At 35.4% G+C, this 23,382-nt stretch overlaps 1 protein-coding gene across 1 annotated transcript in view; it reads right to left on the bottom strand.

Moving 5' to 3' along the window:
- Positions 1 to 18,595: 18,595 nt before the first annotated feature.
- Positions 18,596 to 23,382, bottom strand: part of 5-HT7 (5-hydroxytryptamine receptor 7) — a 158,913-nt gene continuing 154,126 nt past the window's right edge. The window contains 2 exon segments of the mRNA XM_017910784.1: positions 18,596 to 19,622; positions 19,624 to 19,835. Coding sequence (XP_017766273.1) covers positions 19,235 to 19,622; positions 19,624 to 19,835 — 600 coding nt within the window. The 3' untranslated portion in view covers positions 18,596 to 19,234.

The raw sequence follows: 23,382 nt of genomic DNA, 5'->3' as shown, positions 1-23,382 counted from the left end.
AATCCAATGGCAAGTACAGCCATCTACTTGCCAGAGAATTTGGGGTTTTAAAAAATTTAAAATTTTTTTTTTTTTTTTTTTTTTTTTTTTTTTTTTTTTTTTTTTTTTTTTTTTTCGTAAACAATTGATAATGTTTTATCGCGAAAATATTATTTGAAGTTCTAAGAGTATTTCAGTCGCGTTGCCTCGATGTCTTATTAACGAGCATTTTTCTTCCGGGAACTTCGCGAAGTTTACGTCTCGTCGAAGAAAAACTTTTGCAGTTTTTTCTCGGTTTACCGCGATATTTTCACCGGGAATTTTTTACTTTTACTTATTTCAGCACGTTCTGTTGGTCAATAAAAAAGTACGGTGACCTGATAAGACCAAAGGGAAAACAACATTGGTCACGGCGGCTTCGTGACCGCTGATTATTCGTTTAGTTCGTTTCATCTTTGCCCGTTCTTTATGAGACATCTCTTGAGACCAGATACCCCTCAAAGGGCTTTGTTTTTACTACGTGCATTTTAGTAATCTAGAAGTCCTTTTATACCTTGCGGTAAAGCCTGCTGGCCTTAACCATAACAGCCGCTGATAAGATTTATGGATTTTGTTAAAACGTAGCTTGTCAAAGCCAATTGGTGGCTCTAAGAAGGAAACCTTTTTGTTTCAATTGCCTCGTTGGAGTACAATTACCGATAACAACATCCTGTTTATATTATATAGGAAGTAGTAATTAATAATGGAAAATATCGATAACGATTGAACGATCGATTGACTTTTGGAAAATTAATTAAATAGATCAGGGATATCGATGAAGATGATATTTTTAACTAATACAATTCGTGATATTCAATAACACTAGCGTAATTGTATTTTTTATTACGTAAATCTGGATTTTTCGACGAGGATCGATCATACGACATTATAAGAGAAATTTCGGTTCCTATCTAGAATTCTGGCATTAATTGTTTCATTTTATAATTGGAATTTTTGATCCAGTCTTCTAATTCTAGAGAATTCGTGACATCGTACTGTATTTGTTTGGAATTTCAAAACCGTTGTTACGACTGGAATTTTCTCATCGAGATTCTCACCTGAATTCTATTAGGTTACAAAGTGTTCATTGAATATCCTTTTATTCCATCGAACAAGGAATCGATTGGAATATTTAAATATATTCTAACGTTATAATTACCAACTTGATACTAAATGATACATCAATAATAATAAAACAGTGCAATAAAAATAAACGAGTATACGTAATTATCTTCCTATCCGAATGAAAATTAATATCCCAAAGCATGTTAGTTTAACTCCCTTAATAGTACCTGTGCATATTAACCCTTTGCACTCGAGAGGTGAGCCTAAGTCACCGTTTAATCAAATTCCGAAGATCTATGTTAATTAACATATCAAATCTAAAATAGCCTAAGATTGCATGGAACGTCGAAATAAAATAATTTTAAGTCTTAATTTATACCCGATTCCTTATTTACCGTTTCAAAAATATCCTCGACGTTACAGCAGAAAGTCTTCGAATTGCTATTTCTCTGTCACGAAAATAATCACCGAGTGCAAAGGGTTAAAAGATATAAATTTAATCACAAAAATTCGATCAATCGAACTTTTCAATTATCCTCTATTTTGTTACATTTTCTAATAGAATAATTACGCGATTGGAAAATGTTACATGATTTATCCCAAGATCCCAGAGATTAATTCCCCAACAAAGAACGAAGCGTCGCAAAATTGTCCCTTGATTTTAATTCTTTCTCTCGTTTCTACGAATAAAAGTATCGTGAGCCTTTGACACATAATCTCGCCACTGTCACCTGCGAGATTAAAAACGGGAATTAAATAGCACCTCTATCGCGAGAAGCCACTCTTCTGAGCAAAAAGGAGCCGCCATCACCCTCTTTCACTTCTCGCCCCTCTGCAAGCGTCGTTTGCATTTCTTCCCCAAACCGACACGATATTAAAATCGGACAAAACGCTCGTGTGCCTTTGTTTCTGAATTTCCACTTCCCCGTGCCGTGTTTTATTTCCTTCTTTTTCTTTTTTCTCTTTTTATTTCGCCGGCCATGCATGGCGCTCTTAAAGTCCCACTCTTCGCGAAATTCCCTTTATCGCAATGCTCGCGAATTTATGGCTCTTGATAAACACGACCGTGTCTTATTTTCCCGCGTAACTTCAACATCGAGCAACAAAAATTATCGTTCGAATTATTGCACACAAAAGTTATCGCGAAATTACTATACCCTCGCGTGCGAGTACCAGCTGCTCTTGGCGAAAATTTATGCACACCAAGGAAGACAGAAGTTTAATGTTCAATGTCCCTTGTTTCGGTGTAATTATAACAGACGAATAAGAAAACTGTGCACATTCATCATCGGTCTTCCTCTCTTCCTTTTATCCTTATTACTTTTCATTTTTTGATAAATGTAAGCGGCCACGTATTTTGGGATTATTGTGTACATATGCGTGTGAAATAGCGGTGAGAGGATTGATAAATATTTATAAATAAAATATGAATTTAAGCGTCGAATATTGATTACTTGTAATGTCAGTATTTAAATATTGCGTGCGTAATAAATTGATTTTGATGTGATTTCTCTGATCCCTTGAGAGAATGTGTTTTGTCGTTTCAATTATGTATGACGCGAAAGAGAGAATTATTTTGAACAAATTTCTGGCTGATATTTCTAAGAGTATACCTGTATTTCTTTGTAAATTAATTAATAAAGTTCAATAAAGTTTTTGATGAAAATGACTATCCTGGAAATACTTTTTACACTGTACCGTTTCCTATCAAATACCTCAATCTCAACCAAAGGTAATTTCTTCCCAAATAATACAAAAATAAAAAGAAAAAATAAGCGAAGGAAATACGATAGGAATAGTTATCGAGGTAAGTATTTTACTAGTTTAAATGCCACCAGTCAAGCAGGTCGTTCAAATTACAGCCCGCAATTTGTCGTTTGCAGTTACCCACAATGCCGCGTTCATTCTCGAAATACCCGTCGCAATACCAATTTCGTGTATTATAGCGCGTCATATTTGCAACTGTTGCATCAATTTCATTGCAATTTGTATATATCAGACATGTCTGTACCGATCTCTGATCGATATTATCGGAAAACCATGCTGCTATACTAAAGTATCGATTCACCAATTCCATTATAAAAAATGTACTCGAGAAGTGGGAAAATATGTGTACAAAAGAGATACAAGAACGATAACGACGTAGAGGAATATCACTAAATATAAATCAGAAATATTTCGTATATCTTATTTGCATTTTTCTATTTATTTTCTATTTATTTTTGATCTATAATAGACGAACTTATCTCCGAGATTTAATTTGGACTGTTAGTCTTAAGAAGATTTTTGTACAATTATGCGGTACTTTGGAAGAGAGCGTAGCAGTTGTATAATGCTTGACAGCAAGAGTCAAAGGGTAAAGGGCATACGAGATCACTCCCAGAGACGTAGCTATGGGACATTCAGCAAGAGCAGAAATGTTTCAGAAGAATTATAATTTGATACAATTTTAATTAATTTTTAAGTATAAATGTAAGATATAATTTCCTGCGAGAAAATTTTCCGAATTTACGAACATTTTGTTACTTATGGCTACCTTCCTCTTTCTTGCCATACTCGTTGCATTTCGAACTTATCGTTCACTTATTCAACACATCTCGCTTTGTAGCTCAGCTGACTCAATTGAATATTTAGATTGGAATTCCAAGAAAGGACGAAAGAGGCGAAAAATGTTTTCACTTGGTGGTATGCAGTTTACAGAATAAACCGCGAAGAAGCATCGATACCGCTGTACCAAATCAAATTAAGATCAATATTATCGAAGTAACATACTGGAAAAAGTAGGGGAAGAATACTGAAAGGAAGTTATAAGGGTACTCGTGAACACGACAAAATGAAAACTGCATTATGCCATTCTATTCCGACAAATTTTCTTTCCAAGTTTTCTCAATTCTCACCCGTTCTAACACTTTTCCCTATTTTTCTCGATAAAATAATATTTCCAGTACGAGAAATGTACTTTAGAATTGTGATTTCTTCGAGTCAATTTCATTTTAGTCGATACCTTTGGAACGAGACTTAATTCGATGAATATGCAGTGTACGGAATGGACCGGAAATTTAAGAAATGAGAACTTGACAAAATTTGAAAGTAAAATGCAGCGTCGCTAATTATTTCTCAACAATAACCAAAGAGGCTCGAGTAGCCATTGTTCACGTTATCGGTGAAATGTCAAGTACAATGTGGTAACTCGTTTGGTATTCTTGCGATTGGGATCATGCGGTTTCCCAATTTTCATGCTACATTAGGTTGAAAGTATAACGAAATTTATTACGCTGCCTCCTGTTACGTCGAGCTCGAAATAGCGGCGAAAAAATGGCTCAGGGTATATACGACATTTTAATGCAGAAAAATGAACCCTTGTCAGATGCATAACAATTTTGTTACGCGATTCCCTGATTCCAAATTAAAATTAATTTCAACATGCCATAACTACGTCACCTTGATATAATAAAAGTTACAATGTACGTGGATATTTCCAAACATTCCTGAAAACTAAATTTAATTTGGAAACTTTATTGTTTAAATAACAATTTTAAACAATATAAAAAATAACTACTACTCTACTACTAAATTAATAGAATTTCAAATAAAAAGCGTAATAATAATACTATAAAAAATTCGATTAAAATAAATGAGAATTGGTCAAATCACCATAAACGTCCATTTTATTTTTTAATTTCGTTTTAAATGTTTGGTGGTCTACCGAAGACAATGCTTTTCACGTTTCAATGTTTCCATCCAGAAAATCGCGATTATTTTTTCACCAGTGACTGCGAAAGGCACTGCTTGCGAAATCGATGGCCACGTAAATATTGAAAGAGGGTCTCCAGTGAAAGTTGTTGCGCTTATTAATTCTTTAGTATGCTTTCAGCGGTGTTTGATGCCTTAAAAATACTTTATCAGGGAAATTTCTTTCATCGTTTACCCGGGTCTATATTGTTTAAGTTTCCACGTTTAATGAGCTTTCATTAACGAAGCTTTCGTTCATAACGATCTCGGAAAGACCGAAGATAGCATTCAACTTTTATATCGATACCTGTTTCCTTATATTTATACCGTGGAAGAACTGAATTAACTGCTACTCTCGTCTTCGATAAATCTGACTAAAAATTAATACGAGAGAAAATTGGTACAGAAATATAACTTCGGAATTAAGCAAAATAAATCAAGTAAATGTAGATCCTCGTGGACTCGAAAGGTAAATTAATTTTGAGTAGGAATCACCGTAGGAAAAATGAAAACAGGTCAAATACCATCCTCTCTATATGAATAAAAGCCACGACGAGACAACATTGGAAGAGCACTAGCTAAAAAAGCATTTTCAGATAAAACAAACACGCAAGAAAACGACAGTGTTGGAACGAGGTTTAATACTATCTCAGGGACGTGGAACTCCGTCTGGAACGAGGACGAGGTTCTGAGATCCTGTCCAATATACCCGAGGACCGTGAGACATCGTTCGAATCGATCTCGGAATTTTAGGATGTCTGGTATGACTACGAAGTCCTGGAACTTCGGCAGATAAGACCATAGGGACGTGGAAGCAGTATCGAGCCACCTTGAGACCAGGATATCTCGTCTGATATCATCCCGAGGACACAGCACCTCGGTGGGCAATATTCCAGAACTATGAGACATCACTCGATGGACTCTAGGAATATAGAACCTTGATGGCGAGTAGCTTCATATTACGAAACCTCATTTGATAGACACTGAAGACACAGAAGCTCACTGGGCGGTATTTTTGGACTGTGAGATCGCATCTGATAAATTCTAAGGACACAGAATCTTGGTAGACAGTATTCTGGTAGTATGAAGTTTCAATTAAGTGATTCTAAAGACATGGAAGTTTGACGGTTAGTTCTCTATTATGTATGGCGTCTCAGTTGATGAACCTTAAGAATACATGACATTGGTGCATACTGCTTTGGAATAAAGAGACCTTGTTTCATTGATTTTAAGAATATAGAGACTTAGTAGGCAGCAATTTAGATATTAGGAACTTGTGTCGTCATTGCTTGACAATTCTAGAGAAAATAGGACCAGTGAGAGTAGGATTTCAGAGATTTGAGGTTAGATTTCAGATGGTCTTGACCTCGAGATCTCTAACTTCAGGCTGTCGAATCTCAAACCTGTTGATATCAAGTGGACTAACTCAAACATAATTCGAATACCTGTGTGTGCCAAGTCAGATAAGTTGATTTAGGATTCTACACAAACTCAAACCTAGCTGGTGAATGAATCCGCAATCTATCAGGCGAAGTCGTACGATTTCGAGGTGAATGTAGAGGGAATTATTAGAAGAGAGACAGGTTGACACAGTGCTAGAACAACGTTCAGTCATCACAATATTTATTTTAGAATATTCGTAGTCCCTCGCATCGACTCGCTCTACACGCTTGCGCGGCTCGAGCACGAGGTCATACATAAAAAGTTTTGTGCTCTATTTTTATGTACAGAGAACAATCACGTTGTGTGTTCGAGAGTTACATTCACGTAAGAATGTCTGGCCACCGCCGGCCAAAGTAATCGGTTTAGGTTTGTTTCGCGCGAGGTACCATTTTTCAATGACATTTTCCGTTCTGCTTCTGGCGAACACCGAAAAACTGAAATCGCGTCTCGACGGCTGTTGTTCAGGCTACGCTTCGACGTCAACGTAATAACGAAGTTATCGATTGTAGTATCAAAAATACACGGTGGACAAAATTATACCTTTTGTATTGTGCTTTTCTATTGTATCGTTTTTCGTATAGGGACCCCGTCGCTCGCTAACATCGGCCGCAAAACTTCCCGGCCATTTTTCTCGCCGATCCTGATATATCGGTGACACATGCCGTGTTATTGTTATACAATACTTCTAAATTCGAATCACACACTTCTACGTATTGGATTGTCTTCTGTGCGAATCACCACGTAACCCTTGAACCGGAGTACCTAATTCCATTTCGTACACGAATCTTCGTTTTGTATTTTTGTACGCAAAGAACACGTTCGCTAATCCTCTTGTCTTACAGTCATTCTTTATTTGTTATTCATGCTTGCTTTGATTAACGAGAGTGAGTCTTCTAGTAGAATATTTATGTTTCCCAAATATTTCATTAAAGATTGTCCTTTATATTGTATACGATCCTTTAAATGCTACCAATTTTGTAGTAATTATACAGTAAAATAGGGTTTCTTGGGACAATAATGTCTCAAGTATAAATTGGAAGAAGATTTTTTAAAATACGTAAAATTATAGATTAGATAATTTGTTAACAGAATTTGAAACTATACCAATTGTAGACCTGATTAACTAACAAAAGAGTAAACAACATTATAGGTTAATAATTTATCTACTTATGCTGTTGACTGATTTTACTGTTAATTTCAGTATCTCCAATAATTAAAACATCCCTGTCTGCTTCATTAAATAATGCACTAATACTGGTGAATATTATTATTCAAAAATCACCGATGTATGTTTAAACGGATGAATTTTAATATTGAAATACCGCTACACAAAACCACGTAATCAACAGATGAAAAAGTTAACGAGTTTAAATTACGCGTTACATTCACATCGTGTGTATTCCGGTTCAAGCTTCGGTCTGCTTTTTCGCATCTTGGATATCGTCGTGTAATCGTCCGATTTCGCGAGCGACATGACAGTGCAAAATGACATAATGCAAATGCTCGTGAAAATGATCATACATACTGCAACGTCGGCCTTTTTTTTATATTTTTTATTCGCTCTTTTTTCCACTCTTTTCCTGCTTCTCCAGCTAATTTTCACGCGTACGCACGAAAGCAGAGATTCGATAGAGATTTTGTATCCGAGTTCCTAGGAGACGGTGTCCTAAAATTGTTACGCGTTATTCTCTAATTTTTATTCCCTAAGACATCATTTTAACTATAACGACATCGATGACGTATGTTTATCGCATGCTTACAGTACGAGTACTCATACCTCTTATTCCTTTTACCTCTTATCCTCTCTCTCTCTCTCTCTCTCTCCCTTTCATTTTTCCTATTTTTATTTTTATCCTTCCATGTTAATAAGCATCGAATTTGAGGGAAGAAAGCCAAACTTAGATGCTGATTAAAAATCCCCCGCTCCCCGCTCCTCAAAAAAGAAACGTTATTATCGCTCGAATGGAAGGAACGGAAATGAATTATTACTGATCTTCGCCGCAAATATATTTACACAGAAAGAGGTTCGTCGATAATGATTCGGCTGTCGAGTAACAACGATATCATCTTAGGATAGCAATTTCTACGCTTTAAACGGGGAACGTCGTTTCAAAGAATTCAATACAAACGACCTATTTTCGCAGCTCGTAGACGGCTTAAAGGGATTACGGGATATCAACCTTTAAAGTACTTTTTAAGCTTTCTTTTTAAGCTCTCCCTGTGCTTTGAAGCAACGTTTTATGATCGTCTCGTTCTTATGTTATTATTCCACGATTTCATTTTATCTACCTTCCTCCTTTGGATCATTTCAGTCGAAAATGGGATATATTTATTCATCCCCTTTCAACGGTATCTATTGTTTGTACTGCGCACGAAGTAAAGCAGAAAAATCTATTTATTCCCTTATTATTCTCATTTTAATCTATGTTCACGCGTAACCTGCAAATTATCCAGCGTTGTTCTCAACTTTCTCAATGAAAATGGAAAATATTTTTATCGTATATCGAGGTGCAGTGGAATCTTTTCATTTTCTCTATTTTTGTCTCATTTTCATCTATGTTCGCGTTGATTCACGAATTTTCCAATACCATTCTCAAATTTTTCAATGTGAATCACACAGTGTAAAATTACCGTTTTACCATTACGTAAACTACGATTGTAATCAGAGCTTGCAGTGAAATTTTTCGCGTTTTATTTTCTATTTTATTTCATTTCACATTAAATATAACATGTTCGCTATTTTGTTTTATCGCTGATCAATATTTTTTGTTACTGTTTCCATCGATTCGATATCCGTACATTAAAGGTTGTATCCGACGATTTGCAATTTCAAAGGAACGTGTTCATCCACGGGAATCGAAATGCTCGCTCGCTCTCTCGTATAGATCCTTATACTCGATTATAAATAACTTATAATCGAACACACATTTAACGCAGCGATTTCCAAATTTGCTTGCCATCTATTGTATTCGTCTTTTCTATCGACTGTTAAAGCTTTCTTTTAAATATCTCTTCTCATATCATTTCTTTGATCCCTTTGGAAATCTCTACGAATGACGAGGTTAGGTCGCGCCCTCGTCACACGATCGATTTTTACCGACAAACATACCACCCTAATATATTTTTGATTTATGTCACATACAAACAGCTCGCATAAGAAACGTCTAGGATTGTCTAGCTAGTGATACGTTTTCCATCCCTGGTTCGATACGGTGCCAGTTCGTCGTTGAGATCCAACGAACGATGAGCCTTTGATAATATTTGGGCTTCGAGTGACACGATTTAACCCTTCGTCTCTCTGATCGTCCTTTTGCTCCAATTATACGATGTGCCCTTCGAAATTTCTACTCTTACACTGTTACTTCATCGGCTACTGTTCTCCTCGTCGAGGATTCGCTCGAATTAATTTCTATAGTGCAAATTAAAACGATAATTAAGATACACGTACAATTTTCTAACTTAACATGATCGAGGATAAATGAAGAGAGCGAAAGATCTAGTTGGTGAAACCGGGAGTAATTAGAGATAAGGTAAAGGATGAAGTCTAGATTAAACAACGTCAAAGTATTGTTATAGAGTTCTGTCAGTTTGAAGAAAATAAACACACCGAGTTGATTAAGGAAAGTTGAAGTAGAGTGAAATTTTGTTAATTTAGGACAAGTTCAGATGGGGAAGGAGGTAGAGATTTAATTTGAAGAACGTTAGAGAATTCACTTGGACTTTCTTGGAGGGAGTAGGATAAAATTAAAGGTAATAAGAATGCAGTGGAATCTTGTTGGTTTGGAACACTTGAAAATGTAAGATTGAAGTAAGAAGTTTAAATTGAAGATAAGGTGGACGGTACTTGAAACAAAGAAAATTAAATTGCAACTAGAATGCAATAATTTAAAATAAATGGATATGAAAACGAGGAAAATAATTAAATTAATAAATGAGAATAATGATAATGTTGAATGAAAATACTGCAAATGTACATGATGGACGATGAAGATATAGAGAGGCTCGCTAGTGCTGAATAATTAAATACTTAAAGAAAACCAATTCGAAGAAACTTAAATTACAACGAAGCTCAGTAGTTGCAATCCAAAGTACCTGAAAATGTGAGAAGAAAATTCAAATTAGAGTAATTAAAAATAATGTGAAATCTTGCTAATCTGAAGAAACCGTAGAAGATTTCAGCTAAGGAAGAGATACAAATTAAATGAAAAAAATAAAGTCTGAGTTAGCAAATAACGATGACGTAATTAAAAAAAATTAAATTATGTAAATGTATTCGAAATTTTCCTTACAGTGTTTTCACGTGCATCACTTCTCAGCGTTACATCAGGATGAATTTATAAAACACAGAAAATGTAATGCGTATCGAATATTATTTACATATTTTAGTGTCTTGTATTTCCAATAACCGAACCTAAATACTGTAAAATTAATTTAATAAAATATATATAATTTGCAAAATTTTTCATTATTTTTTCATACCCACTTTTCTTCTCGGTAAATATAATAAATTTAAAGCAACTTCCTTTATGATCAATAATTACCGAGAAATCTGATTAAAATCAAGGAAATGCATTTTACACTGAGAAATTTGTTTTTCAATTAAGTCACTATTCTGAAACGAAGGGTTAAATGAACAACACGGTAATAATCACGGTAAGTTGTGATAAATTTTCTGGAATTAGCGTTAGCATTCATTGCAATTTATTCATCTGATTATTTTATGTTGTTGCCTAGGTACACGTACCTTCGCAGAGGTCCATTTCGTAGATCCATGTAACGTTTGTGGCAATTACCGTGTTAATTTATCCTACGTTTAATTTTCCATCGGGTCGCAACTTCAGAGAAACTTCGCCACGCCATAAACAATGATTAGAACTACAGTTTTCCTCCATGCACATAACAAACTGTCGTTAAGTATGCTCGTGAACGTAAGGGTTGTTTCTTGAGTCCATCTCACGATGTACCAATGAGTATCGTCGATTATAAAAATTGAAATCAATGGCAAGCCTCTTCGTCAAGCAACGTGCTTAATGATATATTTATTAATGCAGAGTTTTTCCTTTTTTAACTTAATTATCATTAGTTTGAGTATATCTTCTTTCAAAATGATTTCACCTTGCCCTAAAATTTAAAGCATTCTCCATAAATTCATTTTGTACTTAAATTGAATATCAAAAGGATCGTTTGTATATTAAAAATCATCATTCAGATGCTGCTACTTACTCGGTAGATACCAGCAAGCATTTACAATTATAAGACGCAATTAGAGCCTTTAGCTGTTATTACAATAAATATTAGAGATACGATAGTTACAAGCAAATTTCAGTGAATATTAGCAGCTACTGGTAGTAGCCTAAAACTTGTACTCGTAATTTGTAATTATCAATGGCCACTAGTCGTGTAGAAGATATCGATATCATCAATGAACAATCGCAATTAATGGCAACTACAGTTAGTTATTTGGAGTCACCGCTGACCATCGAATTTCGATATCTGATACACTTTGAACATGACATAGTGAATGTACAATATACATATCTAGCGCGTTAAGAGAATTGTAACATACAAAATAAATAAAAGTACAATAATCTTACAAATAGTCGTAACCCTAACTAAAGCAATTAAACTTTGGTGTACATATATTACAACGGTATAATTTACATAACAATTCATTCCTATAATAATCATTCTAAAACGTAACACATGAAATAACATATGTATTACTATCCTCGTTATCGCTATATACGTAATAAATACTACGGTACTAGTAAGGTACAATAAATGCTTTGGTGTGATAAAATATCCCGACGTAAACGTAACAATACGATCGTATACAAAAATATCGCTTCATAATACTGTTAAACATCATTTCTACAAAGTTTCGACCCGATCGCGTCCAAAGTAATCGGTTCTATAACCAAATCGCTCATTTCGCGAATTTATCGCCGTTTATTGGAATGTTTATTCTCTCTCTTAGCACCATGCACGATTATATCTACATAGTTACGTAATATTTATATACTTGTTAGTAGCACGGGTCTACCAGTGACGGTACATTTGCGACAACAATTTTTATAAATCTTTTGTATCATGTGATAATACTTAGCGTGCGTTCGGATCTCCATCGCTTATTTTTTCTTCGATATAAAAATCTCTAAATGATCTATGAAATTTCAAAGAGCGAAGAAATGCTGAAATATTTATTCAAATTTATGTAAACGAATTTGAATTATGATCCTTAGGCGAGAGAAACTTGTTCGAATATGTTTCCAGAACAGCTATTCAAAATTTGTTTATAACTTTCCGCATATATGAAATGGTGGAGTTTTAATATGATATCAGAGTTTCATTTAAATTTTCTAAAACTATGCGATATACGTGCCCAGGCATAAAATTCTTTTAAAAAGTCGGCGTATTTTTCTCATAAAACGTCTTGAAAGGGGAAACAATTTCCTAAAATCATCAGTCAACACTGATGCACTGAGAATTTTAGCGACAGAGTTATTGCTAGGATTTAATTGCAGTTTAGTAGATTCTACAGTCTAACTAAATTTCCTTTCCCTCTAAACGAATGGATTGAAATACTCTGTAAGGGACTTACTATCTTCGTTTAATAAAAATTTTGTAATTAATTACGACATACTTCATATAGATAATATATTGCTTTCTAAAAGAGAGTAAGAAATATTCAATTCTTTATTAAGTTTAATAACAATTAAATTTAATATTTCCTAAAGCTATAAGCCTTTCTAGCCCGGTTTTAAAGAGTGGCAGAAATTGAAGATCACTCATTCCTAAACAAATTGTTTTCAATGAATTCATTGATATTAAAAATCTCGAATAACCTTCCTTATGATTTTGAAGTATGAGATAAAAAAAGAAAAAAGAAAAAATGAGAGACAGCAAATAAAATACTACTGAGGATCTAATCATCTTTCGAAAGAGTTTATAGTGCTATATGAACTTAATATATAGCGTCCCAAGGATTGACCATGCTTGTTTTGCTTCGCACGCAGAGACAAGCAGAGTATATTGGTCTGCTTTTCAAGCTGGCAACACGTTTATACTCGGTCTGTGGCACGATTTTATTACCATCTACTCGCGAGCCTTTCTTTCCTCGAGCTTGCTTTGGAAAGATTCAGGTCAGGATACTGGCTCGTTTCGCGGAAGTCCAGTCGGTTTTTCTTCCTCGTTCGCCTTTCGCCTTCACGCGTTTTGGCGAATTCACGTTCGGTCAACTGAATTTCACGTTCGCATTAACTCATACTATGTCCTTTTTGGATCGAGCCTGAATACAAAAGCGACCTACGACTACTTTCCGTGGGCTTGTCCCATTGAATAGATGGTATTAGCCTATATCGACAAGGAAAGGCCTAAGAACAAACTTCCTCGAGACTGAAAAAGTATATATTTTAGTCAAGTGAACTGATTAACCTTTACCTCGCGAGAAGTTACTTTCAGTCGCGATTTATTTCGATGCTGCAACTAAAATTGAAATGAGAAAATAATTGGATTATTATTATTCAAAATGATGTAACGATACTGTAAAATATTGAAATAAAGTAATTTTATATGTTCATTTGTGTATGATTTGATGAAAAAATGTTATTGATTTTATACCAGAAAAAATCTTGGAGTTGATCCTTTGCTACAGTGAAGAGTCATTCGAGTGCAAAGAGTTTAACGATGATGGTGTAATTTATCCTGCTTGCCAATTTCTCGTGGTTGCGGACAAGGAGACTAACACACTGGTTTTTGGGATTGTGACTGAAACTTTTAAACTAAAAATTAAAATGAGAAAAATTGTAATTATTTTCTAGCAACTAGAGAATCTATTGTGTGATGTGTCTTTATGATTTATTGTGAATGGAAAAAAAAAATTGGGTACCTAATTTGATGAAAAATTTAATAAAACTATATTAGGTTCCTGTTTCAGCTTGAAAATTGTCTCCCTGTTATATGATGAAATATCGATGTTCGTTAAAAGTTACAAGTAAAAGTTATAAGCTAGCTTGAAATAAAAAGTATCATTAAAGAGACAGTGACTGACGACCTTACAATGACTCTACTATGATTATACATGAGAAATTAAAAAAGTTGTTCAATATTTTAGCATGATTAATTTTAGTTAAATTTAGTAGCTTGTTAATACTGTTAGAGATATTCACCTTTTGTTTTCAGTGAATAATTAATAGCTCGAACTTCTGTAACATTCATCCTTTTTTAGTTTTCTAACGAAGTTCCTTTAACTTGTAAATTTTTTCAATTAGTTTTCTTAAGGAACTTTTCATCTTGTTACGTTTGTAGATATTCTATATTTGCTACAAAGCAACTGTAGTAAAATATAAATTTTTTAATATAGTCTTGTTCGAACTTTAACAAAAAAAATATTTTTGGCTACCTTGATTTAAACTTGATTGGAGAAAGTTAAAATCAAGTTACCTCTACGAACTTCTATGTATTAGTTGTAGATATATTGTGATATTAATTATTATAAATTAAGTATAATCTAAATGTACAATGTCGATTAAAGAATCAACATTGGACAATTTAAAAGGTGTGAAGTTACATAAGTATCAACGTTATGGTAACGAAGACTAAGCGTCTTCGATAAATTAAATGGCTTGGTCATCTCACTCAATGCCATATACTTATTTTTATCTACCACGTTCTAATGCCATGAATAATAACTTGCGACACGTTTGTCGATATGTTTCTTTGTAACCGTAAAATTTCAAGCGCTTTTGCTTATCAATACGACGTACGTTATGCAACGCAACAGCATTTTTATTGCAAGAAGTAAACTTAATTGCTTTCTATATTTGTGCATTACGACAAATTTATAAGCCTCTAAGCGGTGGCTATAAAATAGTGCCTCTAAAAAAGTTTTATCCAGGGTCATAGAGTTATCAGTTACAATAAAACTATAGTATAAAGTTATAGAATATGAGAATAAATATTACATAGAATAATATTGCAATATATGCAATATATAATTTAGGGCTAAATTTAACAGTATTAATGAGCGTTTCTTCGTGTAATTAATATTTATATAATTATAAACATTAATTTTAACGAGTTATACGGTAACTGATTGCAATCTGACTAACCTAAATTTCTTGGGAAGCTTGTAAGTTTTTCTGAAAACTTTTCTGCTTTCTCCTAGGTTATCACATAGTTTGTCATATTTATCTGTCATGTCATAACGCGAATTTAAATTTCATCTACCGAATATACTATGAAATAATCTAGCACTTTGAACGTGTTTACGACTGTCACCAATAATAAAAATTTCGAAGTTTAATCAAATTTTTAAATTACATATATATCTACAGTACCAAAACTCGAAACTGGATTTTAAAGTTCGTGAAGAGTGCAGCGTACGTTTCCTATATCTAAAAAATTAAATTAACCGAATTAAAAAATCCTTTTAACAAAATTAAAAAATTTCTCCTACAGCTGGAAATACAATTAGTTCTAACAATCACGAAAGTTCATAGTTAATTTCAATCGAAACGAAACATCATATACAGTTAAATTAGATTTTTAAACCTAGTAAAATTTTCAAGATGGCCGATATCGAGCATATTTTACAAATCAAGAACCTCTTCGGTTATTACCTAACCTGCAAAACAAATTACGTATAATAACGTACAAATCGAACGAATTAAACGCGATATCTTTCGAACGTCAGATATTCGATCGAACAATGAATAGGAGAAATGATAATCACCGTCTTGTTATCCATCAGCTTAAGCGAACTATCATGGCCACGTATCTTACCATCGTGAGTGATTACCGCGAAGTTTTGCGTGTGCCATGCTCACGAACCGCACGCATCATTGATTGTAACCGAAATTTTAGGTTGGATTTCGCTCGTCTGTTCAGCTTCGATCGAAATTAAACCGACTCTAATTACTCTTAATGCCTTGTGAATTTCATTCTACCTCTCTGCACGCCATTACTCAACCACTGGCCACAAGACGTTAGAAGCTCCATCTGTAATCGATATAACGTATTAGCGAAGTTTCTTCGAGTTCGATACATTTCGATATATCTTGAATCGATCATATAATACGAATACACGATGTTATGTTTACTTTCACTTCTTTTTGTATTCTAGCTCTTTAAAGATTGTCTCGAGCATGATACAATTAAGATTTTTAATATATGAAATCGAATAGTCTTTGTCTTTTAAATTTCATTCTTCTATGCTTATTTTTCTCAGCAAAAATATTTTATTATTTTGTAAATGTCACAGGGTTTTCAAAGACCACGAGAGGAATTAAATAGTGTTCGAATTGCTTCTAGTTGAACTTTCCAATTTGGGTTCTATCGTTGTTTGTTCCAAGTCTTCCTTTTTTGTCAATTTTAACTAGTAGGTTCTTGATTGTTTTCAATTTTACGTTCATAATAATCTATTCTCACGCTGGGATTAATTCTTTTCCTTTTTAGTCATACAATTGGATTTTTCTACTTAATGAAATAATAAAAAAAAGAAAATTATGAAAATGAATCAACGTTTACAAATTCAGTTCATTTATAGCAATCATATCCATGCAATCCTGTACCATTTTTTCCATATATTCCATCAAATATTGAATCTTTTTTCTTTTCTGTTTCCCAATTTTCATTCTTCGAAATCGATCATTGTTCATTTTCCCTTAAAAAATTGTGCCTTGCTACCATCGCCTATTTCCCGTTATTTTTCCCTCTAATTTCTGTTTGTCTGTTCAGAAAGGGCACATCCACGAATGTGACACATAAATTTTTCATTTTCGATACCGTGAAAACTCGAAGGTCTTCCGTACATTCGTGTCACTCGCCGGCAATGCTGAAAATTCAATTCCATCGGCCATTGATCGACTGTGGCCTCCTGGCCGAGGATACATTCGAAATTCCAGCACGCATTTTCATTTTCCCTCATAAATATTTTTCACGTTCATTCCAGTCCTATGCGAAAGTTCATCTATTAATCCCTCTACTTTAACTTTATCAACGTATTTGGATTTTATGTACTGTTGCTAATTTTCCATTACTCTTTTCTTCTGCTTACTCCAAAATAATATCTCTCTCTTTTTAACAAAGATTTATTTTCTACATGGGGTGCCTTGTATCGTTTGATTAGATAGGATTATTATTGACAAATCTTGCCATTTTTCAGGATCTATTTGACCCACTGACTCCAGGGATACCCAACGATTTAAATAGGCAGTAAAATCTCTGCAATTCACTCAGGAGATGCAAGAAAATCCAGCGTACTCGATGGTTTTACTGCTCTCGTGTGTAATTTTTCAACAGGCGATTCGATTTTCCAATTGACATTTCCCATTGGAACGTGTTGCGTGTCTGATTTTCTATTCTCGTTTTGTACATTATCTCCTCTCCCTCTGTTATTTCCTTTCGGGAATCGCATTTAAAAAAATCGTTACCTAATTCTCCTGCATTAATCCTTTCAGTCCCTCGTACCTCTTTATCTCTTACTATCTACTAACTTAATCGGTAATTTTTATACAGTACATTTCGAAGCATGATATACGTATACAATTCCACGTGGAAAATTAAATCATTTAAGTATTATTCGCTTTCGTTTATACCGCAATAAATAATTGGTTAAAAATTGGCGAAACATCGATAGTTTTGCGACAAACTTTCATGTTTCTCTGATCTCACTTATAAGTCGTATTAAGCCAGGATCCGTTTTATACCGAATATTACTAACGTTTAAATTTTTTACTTCAAATTTACACCCTTAAATACAATGTGATTCATTCTAATTAATAAATACTCTATTGCTGAAACAATACAGGGAACTAAATCCAATGAAGTTTCCCCTCTATAAATTGCTCTTAAATTCCAGCATTAATTCCAGCATTAATTTCAGCATCTCGCGTGTCTCCAATAGATAATCGGCGATATTCCGGCGCGCGGAATAAATCACGCGGATTCCATCATCGAAAGATCAGTATCGATCGAAACGCACGCCAATTTGCTTTTCTCTCGAGCATCGCAATTTTCGAAAACCGTGTACACTGGTAGACGCGTTTTTCGGAAGAGTTTCTATTTTCAAGACACATCTCACATTTTGCTAGTTACACACCGTTCAGGATTATCGACGCGACACTACACAGATTAGTTAATCGTATCTTCTGTACAATATCAGAGACCATGATTATCCACGAGAACGCGAGTCTCGTTTCGTCAGCGCATCATGGACACCTCGATCGAGGAACGTACTTAATATCGTAAACAAGCATTCTAGCTCTCTAGTGTATCGTTCTTGTTTCTCAAAGCCGAGACAATCACGTTTAAACCCTAAGAGAATTTCTTTGCCGACCCTTCTTCACCGCGTCTCACTCTTCACGCGATCCCAGTGCAGTCGGAGCAGCGTCTGTTCTTGCAGCTGCTGTCGCTCCACAGAGACAGTGCTTGGACCATTTCTTCGCCTGTCACGAAACGAAAAGGATTTCACGAGGTCTCTCTTGGACGCCTGACCACGACGCGACAGGTTGCAGAGGTCGATCCAGCTGAAAATAGCGATACTTGTCGGGAACAGGTCATTTAGATTCTTCGACCCGCTTCGGATGATCTAAGACGAGAAATCGACCGAGTCGCTGAGTCTACGTTAACATGCATGATCATCGAACGTACAGTTACGATTTTGAATACGTTTACTTAGTCAGTTGGAAGGAAGTCTCCGGGAGAAATTAGATCTTGACTCTCGTCACGGTTCGTCTATCCAATTGCAACGTGGCGAACGGCCAAGTCCATCGGGTAGCCAGTTATCGGAAATCGAAAGCAGAGTTACGTTCTACCAGCCTGCGGATAATCTAGGATCGGTTTCGTTCGCGAAACCGGAACATCGATCGAGCTCGACGGTAGTCCTCTGATAGTCGAGTTAGACCCGAGATCATGGTTGATCCAGGTCCGTTTCGAGGGTCTCGCGATCGGTTTGACGATCGAGATCACTCTGAGATCACAGGAAGCTCTCGTTAGGAGCGCTCGCGGCGATGTCGATCGCCTCGATACCCTGATTGTTCAGACGCTCGGCGTCGTCCATCTCGCTTGCCTTCATGTCGCAGTTGTTGATAGGATCGCCGTACTGGCTCTGATAAAACTCCTCCCTCATCATGCGGTTCAGGTTGCTGCAACGGAAGTAGAGGATCTCGCGGAACGGCTTTCTGAAGTCCCTGTTTAGGGTTGCGTAGATGATGGGGTTCAATAGGCTGTTGCAATAACCGAGCCAAAGGAACAGACTGGATAGAAACGCCGGGATGGCTTGGGGGTCTGATAAACACAGTCTGACCAGGGCCAATACGAAAAACGGTAGCCAACAGACGATGAAGGCGCTCATTATGATGCTGGAACCTCTGCTTCTTCTGGTGAGGAGAATTCGTCACGCTACAGGTGCTGTTCAGGTGGTTCCTCACGATCGTCGACTTGGTCGACGTCATCGGTGGCGTGGTCGTCGTTGACGAGGAGAGGACGGGCTTCTCGAGCTTCTGCAGCATTGGACACTGCGACTCGTTGCTCTTGCGTGGACCACCCGCGAAGCACCTCACCGCGTGGCCGCTGCACTGTAACAGAAATTTCAGTATTCGTTCAATTTCCTTGCTCTTTCTCTCCGCTTTCTTTGTTCTCGTCGTTTTGTCGTTTAGATAGCGGGCCGCAACTTCGCGAGTGCATTTGCTCGGTGGGTATGGGGTTCTTTGCGAGTTTCACTTCTCTGGTTATGTTGAATGATTTCTCTCTACTACTCGGCGTGTCGGTCGACTCGTTGGTATGTGCGATGCACACCGCGGAGTTCGTGTTGTGGTTTGAAGTTCTGTGAGTTTGGAATTTTTAGTGAAACGCGTGCAAGGATCACGGTTTTACCTTGGCCGCTGAATTGATATGGCTGTTTAAGGTTTTTAAATGGATAATTTCCACGATGTTTTGCACCGAATGGACGGGTGGATAAACGATGTGGGACTGTGCATCGTGAAATCTAATTTCTGAGAAATTCTAGGGGACTTTGCGTTCTCCTGAATGTACAATTTTGGGGCGCACGCTTATCTACAATGCTACTCGTACCTATTACACTGTCCAACAAATTTGAACTTTTTCCTTAATCTGTAATACACATTGGGCGATTCTCGCAGACTTTACTTTTCTGGTCACGAGTCCGTAATTGAAATTGCTCTATCATTCTCGGTTTACGAAATATGCGAGGTTCTATAAAAGGGCACGATTTTTTGGCTAAAGTGAAGTGTTGCATAAAAATTAAGGACGTTAGGATAATTCTCGCCTTACAAGTTAGGTGAGTTAAATTTCATTTTAATCAGAAATACAGGGAAAATAAGAATATTTTGTTACAAATATACATATCATGGAAATTTATCCTACAGAGGTGTGAATACAGTTTTAATTTATGGAATGTATAAATTATCAAATTTATTGTTAACGACAATGGCAATGACAATGGCAATTTAAAATTCGCATTGAACAGGGAATAAAATATATCAACTGCATTAATAGCGAACACGTTTCATTGATTTTATTATATCAGAATGTTATATTAAAGATTTATTAAATACCGAATGTATTCGGTATGAAATATTTAATAAACATTAAGAAATAATTACCTAACTGTGTTAAACGACGCGTTGAAGTTATTATATTTATAAATCACTTGACTTCCCCACTTCCTGCAGATACTGACCTCTATGAATTTTCTAAAGGGAATAAATTACGATTGATGTTTTTGAAAATAGTACATGAAGCGTGTGGAAGGTGTTAAATTTCCTCTAGCAGATGAAATATAATTATTGCCGGTGAATGGAAAATATAATTCATAAAGGACGGATTAGTTAAAATTCACGAGAGCATTCGAGGAAGCAGTCGTGAGTTACACGCGACAAGGCGTGTGCCCGAATTCAACTCGCAATTTGCGGACACGATAACAACGGTATTGCGGTTCTCGATCCTTCCGGAGAAACAAATCTCTCTTGTTTACCACTGCAACTGGATACTGATAAACAGCTATCATAGTAAATACGAAACTCGTGTTTCGATATGTCCACGGTAGCGATACCTAACTTCTATGTAATTACAACGAAAATTATACATGGAACTTATTCCACTTCGGTAGCAAACTGACAACAAAACGATCTTATTCTATTTCTAACTTTTTAACTGTATTTCGAAATTGAATTCTAGGTTTTTTATTTTTTCTAAAATCAAAATTATTGCTCTAATTTTAACAACCTAATTTTTAATTTTTTGTCGATAAATGTATTAATGACATTTTGATTCCTTTTGTTTTCGTTTGTGCAATGAAAATCGATACTTTTCCGCCTTTTGTTTCCCAATTTTATTCAAATTCAGTGTTTCGTGATATCGACATTTATGGTACAGGGTGCCGGAAAGAAGAACCGAAACTAAAAAAGGACTCACGTGGTTATCCTTTGTTTCCTCTGTCGAGATTAAACCACCGTATGTTATAGCATGCATTTTAATTAAATTCAAACGTTTTTTACCTGCGCGGTCGTTTAAAATTCATAGTGTACCTACGTCAATGCGAAACTAGCAAGAATTACGAGGGCATAGGCGAAACTTACGCAATACGTGACCATTGTATACACAGGTGTATATTAAAACTAGTAGTTTAATTAAACATAAAATAGCCATTAAAAATATGGCTTAATATTATCTATATACATAACCCAGGTTCCCGGTGAATTAATATTTACTTTCCTAACTCTAATACGTATAATACGCATATAAACTTTTACGATATTTACCTAGACTCATTCTGCATGCTTTAAATTGTAGAATATTTTACAACTTTCACGTAATTCTCATTATCGTGAACCTCTGGTGAAAACTCCAGCCCAGGAAAATTAACAACGAGGTGTCTAAATTTTTAAATTAATTCAACGTGCATGTGCATTTAATTTTTAACCCACCTTGCTAATAATTATATGACAAAGCAATGTAGTAAAATATTTATCTTTCTAATAACTGGTACACGTGGTCAACTGTATTACCTGTGCAAGTAATCTCAGTCAAAAATGCGAAAGAAATAATTTCATTAATTATCCTATATGTAAGTGTTCACTTACATTGAGATAAAATAAAATTATTTTCAACACAATAGCAGAAAAATTGAGTTATTAGATCTAGCTAGTACCTTTGTCGTAATTAATATTTTAATTTATAATATATGACTATAAATATGTAAATATACATATGTAAATTATCATTTTCTTAAGTCACGATTATTCGTCTGATATGATTTGAGCTATTCACTGCACAAATTGATTAATTTCACTTTTTGAAAAATCTGAAATTTAAGTGTCAAAGCACTTGGTATAGTGATAACTTTTTATGTTTAAGATTTTTCAAAAAGTGGAGTTAATCGATTTGCGCTGTAAACGATTTATTTATTAATCGACGTGAGTTGTGATTCGATAATGTCCGAATGCTCGATGATTTGCACGTGACGTCGAGCTAAACCTTTTCCTCATCAAATATGTGGAGACGCAAACCCCTTAGGGCCCTGCCTGCGTTTTGGCTTTGCATCTATTTCGACATCGCGTCTAGATAATCGGATTGCGTGAGACTTCGACGGGAAGTCTGTGCGTCGTTAGATGTAGCAAACCGTGCTTGACGTTAAGATAATTTGGACCCCTTTAGCCGAACGAGAATAGATAACGTGCTACTTGAGGTAATTAGAATGATCACATGCATGATCAATGAGACGAGCAACGAGTATAAAGGGAGAACAGGGTTTACATGAATCGAGGCACCCCTAGGGACGTACACGGTAAGAAAGTGGGAATAAAAATGACGCGTGGTGAACTCAAAGTTCGCCATTAGGACTTCTGGATATTTTAATTTTAATAATTTTAACGAATGAAAATAAAGAATAAAAAGTAGAATAACATCTACTGAAATTTCTAATTCGTTAAATTAATCGCTGTTCTGTTATCGATATCGACACCTGGAATCTTCAAAGCGAGACTCGATTTCGACGACAAGTATTCTAATGAGCGAGACTTAGAACCAAGACCTAGCTCTACGATCAACGATTCGACCAGTCCGACTTTTCGGCTGGTTTGAGGTCGGTTCATTGACCCGAAA

Source organism: Eufriesea mexicana, unplaced genomic scaffold (genome assembly GCF_001483705.2).
Source record: "Eufriesea mexicana isolate 0111107269 unplaced genomic scaffold, ASM148370v2 scaffold172, whole genome shotgun sequence".
Lineage (NCBI taxonomy): Eukaryota > Metazoa > Arthropoda > Insecta > Hymenoptera > Apidae > Eufriesea > Eufriesea mexicana.
Note: the sequence above shows the minus strand (reverse complement) of the source record. Positions and strands in the feature narration are given on the sequence as shown.